Source organism: Carassius gibelio, chromosome A16, assembly GCF_023724105.1.
Source record: "Carassius gibelio isolate Cgi1373 ecotype wild population from Czech Republic chromosome A16, carGib1.2-hapl.c, whole genome shotgun sequence".
Taxonomy (NCBI): Eukaryota; Metazoa; Chordata; class Actinopteri; order Cypriniformes; family Cyprinidae; genus Carassius; species Carassius gibelio.
The window spans coordinates 11,400,902-11,413,274 of NC_068386.1; the positions used below are offsets into that span (position 1 = coordinate 11,400,902).

The 12,373-nt window shown below is 35.5% G+C and overlaps 2 protein-coding genes across 4 annotated transcripts; both read left to right on the forward strand.

Annotated features, from left to right (window-relative positions):
• The first annotated feature begins 376 nt into the window (after window positions 1-376).
• Window positions 377-1,928, forward strand: LOC128030706 (protein S100-A1). Of its 2 annotated transcripts, none has more exons than XM_052618558.1 (3): window positions 377-539; window positions 1,435-1,605; window positions 1,699-1,928. In XM_052618558.1, exons 2-3 carry the CDS (start codon window positions 1,465-1,467, stop codon window positions 1,846-1,848), a joined length of 291 nt encoding a protein of 96 aa, XP_052474518.1. In that variant the 5' UTR covers window positions 377-539; window positions 1,435-1,464; the 3' UTR covers window positions 1,849-1,928. The 2 variants fall into 2 exon arrangements, with proteins under 2 accessions (XP_052474518.1, XP_052474519.1); XM_052618559.1 differs by lacking the exon at window positions 377-539 and adding an exon at window positions 1,181-1,212.
• A 3,116-nt stretch (window positions 1,929-5,044) lies between these two features.
• Window positions 5,045-10,770, forward strand: isg20l2 (interferon stimulated exonuclease gene 20-like 2). Of its 2 annotated transcripts, none has more exons than XM_052618556.1 (4): window positions 5,045-5,193; window positions 6,377-7,024; window positions 8,706-8,906; window positions 9,152-10,770. In XM_052618556.1, the coding sequence occupies exons 2-4, from the start codon at window positions 6,431-6,433 to the stop codon at window positions 9,296-9,298; spliced, it is 942 nt and encodes a 313-aa protein (XP_052474516.1). In that variant the 5' UTR covers window positions 5,045-5,193; window positions 6,377-6,430; the 3' UTR covers window positions 9,299-10,770. The 2 variants fall into 2 exon arrangements, with proteins under 2 accessions (XP_052474516.1, XP_052474517.1); XM_052618557.1 differs by having other exon boundaries at window positions 5,083-5,242.
• Window positions 10,771-12,373: the final 1,603 nt, after the last annotated feature.

The following is a 12,373-nucleotide window of genomic DNA, read 5'->3' on the forward strand; positions in this document are numbered from 1 at the left end:
TGAATGGGTTAATTAATAGTCAATCCCATGGCACCTGGTTGCATATCACAAAAAAACCCAAAGCATGTGTAGTGCTCCACTGTGAACCGTAAAAAAAAACAAAACAAAAAAAAACAAGATTTTTGCATAGTTACAGATTTATTTACTTAAACATGAGATATCATCTAATGCAGTGGTTTTCAAACCTCTCCATGAAGTACCCCCAGCACTGCACCTTTTGTATGTCTCCCTGTATCTGACACATCCACTTCATGTCTTGCAGTTTCTACCAATGAGCCGATGAGTTGAATCAGGTGTAATAGATGAGGGAGACATACAAAACGTGCAGGGCTGGAGGGCACTCCAGGACAGGTTTGAGAACAACTGATCTAATAATGTATTTAAGCGCATCTTCGATTGTGTGAGCGTGTTTGGTGACGTCATTAGACGTGCGGGCTGCGTTTGGAAGAAGCCCCGCCTACTTGGCCAGGTGAATGGACGCTATTTAATGAATGAGCACAAGAAACTTTTCAAGCACTAGTTGCCACTTCTTTGTCTAGGTAAGTTGATAATGATAGTTTTCTTTCTTTTATAGACTTATTAATGCTGATTACAACAACTTTATGAAAGTATTTTATATAGCCTACGCCATTAATTGTAAACAAAGTTGACAATGGTTTAAGAATAAATGCCACTTAAAGGTAAATATTGACGTCAAAGGTTAATCTATGTTAAGAGTGACTTATTTACATTATTATTTGGCACAGATAATAAGGATGTATTTGCATTTTAATAGGTACGACATACTCGCATGTTGTGACCAATATGAGTGATTCTTCTATCAGCTTTAATTAAACTCACTTTAATATCGCCGAATTTAAGTTGGCGTTCATTAGCTCATTAATGGATTGTTTTACAGTCTGGTTGTTTTGATCGTAATTCCTAATTCAGTGTTTTAAAGTCTTCAATATTGACCAATTCTACTTGAGATTTAGATTTAATAGCCATTTAATAAAAGGCCTACCTTTCTTAATGGTGGATAAACAGACCATCGGAGCCTTTAGTTTATACAAAAGACTAACTGAATAATTGATGTACACCTGTCTTCCATTTCCCTCATGATCGTCATCAGCTTGCGAATGCCAAAAGGCCTGTTCGCTCACCGATATTAAATTCCTCAGTGGCTGTGTAACCTCATTCTTCGAGGGATGGAGAGGCCCCTGGGGTCAGCAGGTGTCTGTGCAGTAGCTTGCATGCTTTTAAGAATAAAAAAGGGCTATGGATTTTTACAATACCATAATTGAGTGCATTTTCATGCATTTATTAAATGCAGAAAATTCATATAAATGAATGAGCAGATAGTCCACTAAAATACCTGCATGCTGTTCAGATGTAGACTTGACTTGCAAAATGTGTTTTTCTTTTTCTTTTTTTTCTTTTTTTTTTTTCTGCCAGAATACATTTTCTAAAGAGGAAAGCAACAACATGGTTTCAAAACTAGAAGATGCCATGGAAGGCCTGATTAAAGTGTTCCACACATACTCCTCCAAAGAAGGAGACAAGTACAAGCTAAGCAAAGCTGAGCTCAAGAGCTTGCTTCAGGGAGAACTCAGTGACTTTTTAGCTGTAAGTTTTAGCCATGTTATGTTGCACTACAACGTTTAGTAACATTAATGGCTCACATGCATAATAGAAGAATAACTATGTGTCCTGTTGTAGGCAAGTAAAGACCCCATGGTTGTGGAGAAGATCATGTCTGATTTGGATGAAAACCGGGATGGAGAGGTGGACTTTCAGGAGTTTGTTGTGCTGGTGGCTGCTCTCACAGTGGCGTGTAATGAGTTCTTTGAAGAGAGCATGAAGCATTAATTGTCTTCCATGTCTCTCTTCAGTTGTGTGATAACATTTACAAAATGTAATTTATCAGAAATAAAGACTCCAGTGACTTACAGACTAGTAAGCGTGGGTATGGAAAGTACAGTTTTGGCAGTGCATCTTGTGCACACTTAACAGTTCAGTGTTTTTGTATGGAGCCAAAGGCAGCAAGATTGCTTAATGATTTGCAATAAAACAAAACATGTAATAAGTTAAAACCTATCATCAAGATTTAAACCGTCATCATACTGTATTTCCTCTGTTCTCTTGATAATTTATTCTTGTTTAAGAGCCAGCAGGATTCCCACTTCTTACAGTCTTGGCAAACCTAAATATAATGAAGGAATTCTGAAAGTGATCTCCAGACCTGGGAAAAATCCTTAAATGTTGGAAGTGTCCTAAATAATAAAGAGTGCAAAATAATTTTAAACCTTATCACTTAAGTAGAACAGTTATAAGTTATGTAAATCCTGAAGAACTAAGTTATTAATTGTAATTATGGAATAAAATTATTTACATTTGTTTTAATGAATCATTTTAATACAACACCGCTTCTAATTTCTCTAAGTTTTAAAATGCGCATCTTTGTCACTGCAGCAAATTATAAGTGCTAGAGATATCATGGGGCCTTTCAAGGTTGGACCTGACTTTGTTGTAAGAGTGCCATCTATAGGTTAAAAAAGACATGTCGGCCTTAACATTTAAACTTTTTATTTACAGATCAAGCATTCATACACCTGCGGTCGTACAGTAGATATAATCATTTCGTTGACTTATAACTGACAACGAAGGAAAATCCCAAATTCCGTATTTTAGAAAATTAGAATATTACTTAAGACCAATAAAAAGAAAGGATTTTTAGAAATCTTGGCCAACTGAAAAGTATGAACATGAAAAGTATGTTATGATATTCTAATTATAATGCCAGCACCTGTACAGTAGATTCTGTGTCTGAATACTGAATAGAGGTTAACCATAGACAACAGCAAATTTGCCCAGTATAATATAAATCCTGTGCCTTAAAAAATAAAATTGAGAAAATTTCATGCAATAAATCCAGTGTGACAATTATGAAAAAACACAAAACAGTTTGACTGAAATATGTATTTTTAGGATGGTTAAAATATATATACAGAAAAAAAACATATATTAAAAGTTTAGAATCTGAAGAATTTCCCTCTCTCTAACTCAGACAAAAACTCATTTAAAATGTGGCACAGTTTTTGGTTATGTGTGAAAGCAAGCATGATGGGAAAAAATGGCTGACAATGAGCCATTAATGAGTCACTCTGGAAAACAGAGAATCAGACCTCTTATTTTAGTTCCCAAATGTCTGATGGTTTGTGAAACAGTTCATTTAAAAGCATTTCATTCATAATATGTTACTGTTAATCTAATTATGTGGTTGTAATTCAGAAGTTGGATTCTACTATCTTAGTGCATGTTATTTCATTCAGCTCTGTGCTTCTTTGGGCTTGACAGCCACCAGTACCAGGTTGCATGGGGAAAAAGAAGTTCACTCTGGAAACCTAAATATGAAAATACAAAGATGAATTATAATTATACAATAAGGGAATTTTGAAAGACTTATTTCTACAACTAGAAAAGTGAACATGGAGAAAGGTCACAGAAACTTTGATGAATAGTCTATAAGTTATATTAATATCTAAAATGCTTTATTTGGCAGATACTGATATTTTGAGTAAAAAAATAAATCCCTGTAATCACAAAAAACTTACATAAATTATGAATATTAATAAATTAATCCTTAAGTTATTAACACTTCTGAAACTACATACATTTCAAGGAGTTTACCTTTATACAACACAGGGTTAATATAGTTAACAAATTAAAACCATGAAAAAAAAAATGTTTTTTCAATACTTGTAGTAAAAACATTAACTGAAATAATATAGCTACACAACAACGTATTTTATAGCAAACCAGCTGCAGAGGAAACACTTGATATATGTTACTTTATATGTATATTATTTACTTTAAAACAAGTAGCTAATGAAAACAACACAATTACAACAATTTTAAAATTAAAATGAAATAATAATAATAAAAACTAATTCGAAATATTAATAAAACCCATAAAAGGATTTTAGTGATACTACAATTACATTGGTTCTATAAGCAATTTTTTCTATTGTATTTACCACTTGATGTCCAATATAAAAAATTGGTCCCAAAGCAAAACTAGTTTTTGCAGACACTTAAAGACTTTTCCTTGCATTCTAAGTATATATTTTATCATGTCGTGCATCTCAAAGCTTTTTCTACAGGCAAATGCTCCTCGTGGGTTACAAAACAAGTGGGTTTTGAGCAATGTTCTGACGTTGTAACATTATCTTAAATTAAGGCAAGGTGTTGTTAACATATATTATATAAGAATAAACTCATTTCCCGCTTGTCCTTGATCTCTTTATCCAGCAGCAGATCAGCGCTCTTTGGGGGTGTAAGATCACCGAGGTTGGCCAATAGAGTCTGGCTGCAGACCAGCTCAACAGGCAGAGTATCTCACAAACTCTCACTGAATAACTCCTGCGTGCACGGAGAAACACAGATAACGTTACACTTTCACATGTACATAAATATTTAAACTGACAGAAACCCCACAGCTTAACTTTAAGATATTATTCGTTTACTGTTACACTCGCACTTGAATTCTTGACAAACATCAAAACATATGTTTATAATGCACACACACTTAAATAGCAGAAGGTGTTGATTCATTACTATTATGTAGGAGTCTGATATGTGTCTGTAGGTTGACAGCCTCTGAAAAAGCCACAACAAACATTTCTTCAGTACCAAAAACAACATGCAGAGTAAACCGAGTGCCCTTTAATAATCCGAGTAGCCATTTATTAATAATAAATTAATAATAAAAAAAAAAAAAACTGGGAACGTATTACGACTTTTGTGTTTACGTTACATGTAGCACGCCTACTAGTGATATCCGATTCCTGAACAAATCAATGATTCGGTTCAACTGATTCAGGAACTGACATGAACGAATCGTTCACAAATGGGATTTGAATTATGATATACCATAATAATAAAACTGGCGTCGAACGAAAACTTAATGAACAGTAAACAGAAACCTTTAGAACCTGCACTACTGCAATTACTTCCTGACATAGAAAAGATTCACTGAATTCGTTTATGAACCGGTTCTGTGAATTGAAATGTTCGAAAGAGCCGAACTTTCTAAAAACCGTTAAACTCTGACCCGGAAGTACATATGCAGTCGCACGAGCGACATGCTTGTGTTGAACTCAATAATAGGGAAAAATATATATATCAAAGATCGACATTGTGGAGCAAATAATGGTATGTGTGCGGCGACTTTGAAAGCTTATGAACAATATAAATGCACAATGTAAGTTAATACTCAGCGAATTGGCTAAATTAGATAAGTTGTCCTCGGTCTTGAAAATGTGCTTTCATATCCAATTCAAGAGCAATGTTCATAATTTATGTGAAAGACAGACCTGTTATTTTTATTCAAAACCTATAAGACTCCAGGAACTGTAAGAAAATCGAAAATGTCAAGTAAAACTGTCAGCTCTCCTTTTGAGTGTTTATCTCATATTGTGAATTGATGCTGGTGCCTTTGAATAGATTAATAAAAGATTGTGTTTTGAAACGTTTACATGCCACGATCCCCCCCAGAAGCATTATGTCCGAGCTTAATTTAAAAGCCATCTGTATATTTTACTGTATTTAAAATACCCATTTTACACCGTGAAAAGTTATTATACAGATCTGTAAAATATTAGTTTGTGTTACATACCTACGTTTTTTTTCTTCACTGAAGTATTTTATTATAGATTTAATATTTACTTTAGTTATTTATTGTAATCCTTTTAATTATTTCAGTACTTTTTTTGTTTTTGTCATGTTTTTATTTATTGAGTTAATGTTATTAGATATATCTCTAATTATTTTTATTATTCGTGACCCTGGTCCACAAAACCAGTCTTAAGTGTCAATCTCTGAGACCGTAAAATTGAGATTTATACATCACCCAAAAGCTGAATAAATATGCTTTCCACTGATTTATTGTTTTGTTAGGATCATACAATATTTGGCCGAGATACAACTATTTGAAAATCTGGAATCTGAGGGGGCAAAAAAATCTAAATATTGAGAAAATCGAGTTTATACTTGTTCAGCTTAAGTTATTAGCAATACATATTACTAATCAAAAATTAAGTTTTGATATATTTACAGGAGGAAATCTACTAAATATCTTCATGTAGCATGTTCTTTACTTATTATCCTAATTATTTTTGGCATAAATGAAAAACCTAGAATTTTGAAACATACAATGTATTTTTGGATGTTGCTACAAATATACCCCAGCAACTTAAGACTGGTTTTGTGGTCCAGGGTCACACTCGCATTTAAAAAAATTTACAGTGAACTTTTCTGTGGAATGATTATGACAATAATTTTGTGTAGTCATGTTAGTTCTTTGTCTAAACAGTCGTTCTTTTTCTCTATTTAATAGTAAAAGAACATCAAGAAGACACCTGCTGTAATCAACCTTTGAGGAAGTACAAGAATGTCAGGGCTTATGTTGAACCTGGATTATGAGCCTATTAGTGGAGGCAAATCAGGTAAATCCAGAGGAAATGCTAAACATGAACGTTTCCTAGGAAGGAGACATTACCTGGAGCAAAAGGGTTTTTTAAAAGACAAACAAAATAAAAAGCGAAACAAAAACAAGCAGAAAAATAAAAAAAAGTACATGCAGTTCAATGGAGGCGATCAATCAAACCCAGGTGCTATTTTTCCCAAAGTGACCTCTTATCTGCCTAATAAGACAAGTGAGCCTTCTGGTTCTGCACAGATGTTTTCCACATTTTCATTTCCATCCACTGCCTCCACATCTCAAAGACATCCGACAGACCAAGCGGCACCCCGCACCCTCGGACCTTTGAAATATGTGGCAATGGACTGTGAGATGGTGGGAACAGGACCGAAGGGGTGTCGCAATGAACTCGCCCGCTGCAGTATCGTCAACTACGAGGGTGATGTGATTTATGATAAATATATCAAACCCATCGATCCAGTGACAGACTTCCGCACTCGCTGGAGCGGAATCAGGAGGCGGGACCTCCTCCATGCCATACCCTTTGAACATGCACAAAAAGAGGTATGAAAAAGTGTCTCTACTTAAGTGGTCATGTTACAGTGGGTATAACTGGATAAAACAAAAACTGTGTCCATCTTCATTTCAGGCTGCAAAGCAACAAAATGTGATTTAAAGGGATAGTTCACCCAAAAATTTAAATTATGTCATTAATAACTCACCCTTGTGTCGTTCCAAACCGGTAAGACCTCCGTTTATCTTCGGAACACAGTTTAAGATATTTTAGATTTAGTCCGAGAGCTCTCACTCCCTCCATTGAAATTGTGTGTATGGCCTACTGTCCATGTCCAGAAAGTTAAGAAAAACATCATCAAAGTAGTCCATGTGACATTAGAGGGTCAGTTAGAATTTTTTGATGCATCAAAAATACAAAATACAATTCACCAAATCGAACTGAATCGTTTTAAACAGTTCGCGTCTCCAATACGCATTAATCCACAAATGACTTAAGCTGTTAACTTTTTTAATGTGGCTGACACTCCCTCTCAGTTAAAACAAACCAATATCCCGGAGTAATTCATTTACTCAAACAGTACACTGACTGAACTGCTGTGAAGAGAGAACTGAAGATGAACGCAGAGCCGAGACAGATAATGAACAAAAGACTGACTCATTCTCAAGGCAAGAACCGTTTCTGTTAGACGTGTCCGATTCGAGAACCGAGGAGCTGATGATACTGCACATGTGTGATTCAGCGTGAAGCAGACCGACACACAGAGCGTCTGAAATGAACTGATTCTTTTGGTGATTGATTCTGAACTGATTCTGTGCTAATTTTATGAGCGTGGGTAAACCGAAGGCTGGAATGAAGGGCAGTCATCGCAAATGACGCCATTACATCGAGCGCAAAAGAACCGGTTTTTCTTCAACCGGTGTATTGAATCGAACTGTCCGAAAGAAGTACTGGTGATCCGAAAACTGATGGAAGCAGTTCTTGACTCGTGAAGGAGTCAATGAAGCATTCATTATCTGGCTCGGCTCAGTGTTCATCTTCAGTTCTCTCTTCACAGCAGTTCAGTCAGTGTACTGTAATGAATTACTCCGGGATATTGGTTTGTTTTAACTCAGAGGGAGTTAAAAGTTGTAGTTTTTGCTATTTTTGGACCAAAATGTATTTTCGATGCTTAAAAAAATTCTAACTGACCCTCTGATGGCACATGGACTACTTTGATGAGGTTTTTCTTACCTTTCTGGACATGGACAGTATACCGTACACACAGTTCCAATAGAGGGACTGAGAGCTCTCGGGACTAAATCTAAAATATCTTAAACTGTGTTCCAAAGATAAACGGAGGTCTCATGGGTTTGGAACGACATGAGGGTGAGTCATTAATTACATAATTTTGATTATTGGGTGAACTAACCCTTTAATTGTTCATGCTCATTTCAATATTTTTACATTTAGATTACATTTGCCATCATCTAATGCTCACTTAAATCATTAAATCACTAATAATTCAATGTAATGCAGTAAAATATATTATTTATCTCCAAATGAGTATCCATTTTGATATTGTATGTTACAAAGTTTTGGTGTCTAAATTCATATGATTTAAAACTACTGATTTTAGATTGTTCTATTTTTAATTATGTAGATGTGCTCAAAACAAAGTAATGACGAACCAGTAATATTCTGATTGGTTTTGTCTAATAAGTCTACTAAGCATTATTACACATTTTGCAGATTGTGAAGATAATAACAGGGAAAGTGGTTGTGGGCCATGCCATCAATAATGACTTCAAGGCCTTAAAATATTTCCATCCTGCTTGCCAAACACGAGATACGGCACGGATTCCACTGCTAAACCAGAAAGCTGGGCTGCCTGTGAATGAAATGGTGTCTCTGAAGAGGCTCACTAAGGCTATTCTCAAAAAGGACATACAGGTGGGTTTAACTCAGCACAGAAAGTTGAAACATATCTCAGTGGATGTCAGTTTCACCACTGCCACAAAGATCAGAGTGCTTAGAGAAGTTCAGCTGTCAGACATTTAAGATGTTAAATCTGGAGTCGGTTCAAAGCAGCTCTTGAATCCCTGGATTGACAGAGGAAATGTCAGACTATTTTATAAAGAAAATAAAAATGGCTTTCTATTTTTTTTCTACTGAATAACTCTCTCTTATATTTTCAGACAGGGAAGGGAGGCCACTCATCAGTAGAAGATGCCAAAGCCACCATGGAACTGTACAAAGTAGTGGAAACCATGTGGGAGCAAAAACTCTCAGCTCTCAGCCTTCCAGCTGAAGCAATGGATCTAGCGCAGAATCAGAAAATATAAGAGTTTTTTTTAAATATAAGATTTTTTACTTCCCATCTTTTATATTAGCAAGACATTTCAGCAATGCTTGGTTTTAAATTCCACTAGGGGGCTCTTCAGTTTCTGTAAAAAAAGAAAAGTGTCTTTAAGGAACACACCAATGTTTTTGAAAATAAGCTCATTTTCCAACTCCCCTGGAGTTAAACGGTTGAGTTTTAATGTTTTTGAATCCATTAAGCTGATCTCCGGGTCTGGCGGTAGCATTTTTAGCTTAGCTTAGCATAGACCATTCAATCTGATTAGACCGTTACCATCTTGCTCAAAAATGACCAAAAGTTTCTATATTTTTCCTACTTAAAACATGACTCTTCTGTAGTTACATCGTGAACCAAGACTGACGGAAAATGAAAGGTTGTGATTTTCTTGGCCAAATGGCTAGGAACTATACTTTCATTCCGGTGTAATCAAGGAACTTTGCTGCCTTACCATGGATGCAGCAGACGCAGTGATATCACGCAGCGCCTGAAATAGTCCCCAGCTAGTTTGTGTAGTTGTAGCAATAGCAGAAAATAGCAGCTAAAAAGTGCTACCGCCAGACCATGAGATCGGCTGAATGGATTAGAAAATGGTAAAACTCAACAGTTTAACTCTAGGGGAGTTGGAAAAATGAGCTTAAAGTTAGCTATTTTGGATTGCTGGTTATTTAAAGCAATTAGGTTGGAGATATTTAGGTTTTAATCTAATTTTAAACATTACGTTTGGGTTATGTTCAGAATCTTTGCAGAAAGTAAAAAAAAAAAAAAATGCTCTTGCAGTTCCTCTCTCCGGCTGTCTTTCTTTCTGATGTCTGAGTCAGCATTCCTCCTTTACTGTGAATTCAACACCACCACATGAATTACTGTTCCTCCTGTATTTAACTGTCCAAATGAACAGGGCCTCAACTGCCATCCTTGAGATTACTGTCAAAGTTTTTTACTTCCAAACCCACTCCGTCATCACTCAGTCTGTGTTTTAGAGTCCGGTCGCGCCACTTTGGTGATGTTTGGGAAGCAGTCAGATGTTCCTTTCCCAACAGTTGAATATGCTCGTAATGGACTGATTTTTAGCCTTAATTGGAATCAGAAGGTTTCAATCCAACATACTGTTGAACACAACCTGATACTTGCATTGCAGGGAGTAATCTCACCTTTTGCATCTTTTTTGTATTTTAAATATTCTCAAAAATATGCAAAACTGATTTAACATAGATAATTTAGGGCCACACACTTAAAATGGCTGTAAAAACGTTTAGTGCAAAAGTGTTCTCTGGTGACAGCTGTTATATTTTCTGTGAGGTTTGCCTCAGCCACCAGTGTCTTACTCTAAAACATGGATATTTTTGACATTATAGTTCAGGTTTTGTCATTTTTCTTGTTAATCTCTGTATTATACCAACATTTGATTGTTTCACCGCATTAAAAATAAACCAGATTAAACCAAATTTTACAATATAATTAATATTTTTGCGATATTTATTTTGTCTTTTAATGACTTGGTAAATGATGAAATTGTAATATTTTTAAATTATATACATTAGTACTCATGTTAGTTTTTGCAATTCTTAGTATTTGTCTATAAATAATACATTTACAACATTTATTAATCTTGGCTAATATTAATTTCTTCATGCACTAATACTTTAACATTTCAAGTTGTATGTTACGCCCCTTCCAATACTGTGATGCTTGTCCCAAACACAGGTGCTACAAGACAAAAACTATAAAACCCACTACAAAGAGGACATAATTACTGATTATAATAACGTATACATTCTTTTTACATGTTGAGTTGCAATGCGACGCATAAACATAAAACCATGTCTGCATTTGTGATTGGAGAAACGACGAATAGCAAGCGCTACTTTGCTCAAAACTTGTGGAAAATCCTTTAAATATGTAAAGTACTTATAGACTGTGAGTCAAAACAGCCGGCATTGTAGTCTTCTCTCACGCGATTGGGAAACAGTCCCTTAACCACTGATTTCTAGTTGTGTCCTCTTTTGGAGGGCCAAACAAAGTATTTTTGCTTTCACAATGAAACATCGTCTCCACAACATGGTGCCGGCAGCAACAGCAAAAATCAAAGTTACACCTTATTTCTTTGTGTGGACATTTGGGTGGTGTTATGCAAATCTCCCCACATCGTGACATAGATGTGTGGGCGTTAAAACAAGGAATTTTAGGGGGAGTGGATGAGTCTCAACTTTTATAAAGAATATCTCTTTGGGTTTGAGATTTTAATTTTTGCAACTTTAGGGATCTTATCTATTCATGAGCAGCTTGTAACACTGGCATCATATGACCCCTTTAAAATCCTTAATGGCTAGCAGGCAGAGGTAATCTTGCTCATTATTAAAGGATTACCATAATGCAAGAGCCAATAAACAATGTACTGTTGCTTTTATATAAACTTAAGGCTGGTCTAAATGTATAGACATTTATTGTAGATGTCCAGAGTGATATTACCTTATTCCTCATCTTCAGCATGTGTTAGGATTTCTGAGACTGTCATCTGTGTTGATATGTTACATTCCTCTTGTATATGACTGTTGAAGAATATGTAATATACAACGCCATATTCACCCTCCTCTCTCTGTGTGCATAAACTATTCCTTGCTTCTGTCATCCAGCCTCTCATCTCTGAAAGTTTGTTACTGTTTTAACAGGAGGTTAGGCTCTGGTCTGCTGTGTTCACATGTGATTACCTTCTCAAATGGATCAGATTCAAACTTACAGATTTACAGTAAATCGGCTGTGACTCATGCCTCAAAACCAATCCAAACTGGTCATTTCTCTGAATAAGCAGTTATCTCATCATTACAGAAGGATCTGGTTATTAAAGCTCACCAACACAGATTTGTCCTAGCTTATAGATAGTCAGCAAAGCCAGTCACAGAAGGTATTCACACTTACCCTGTTATACAGAAGTGACAGAGAGTTGCACTCAGTTTCATCACTGTGTAGCTTATATTTAGCCATAACAGTGTTTACCATCATAAAATTATTGGAGAAATTGATGCTTACATGTTTGCACATTGTTGGCACAGTTTTCATTCTA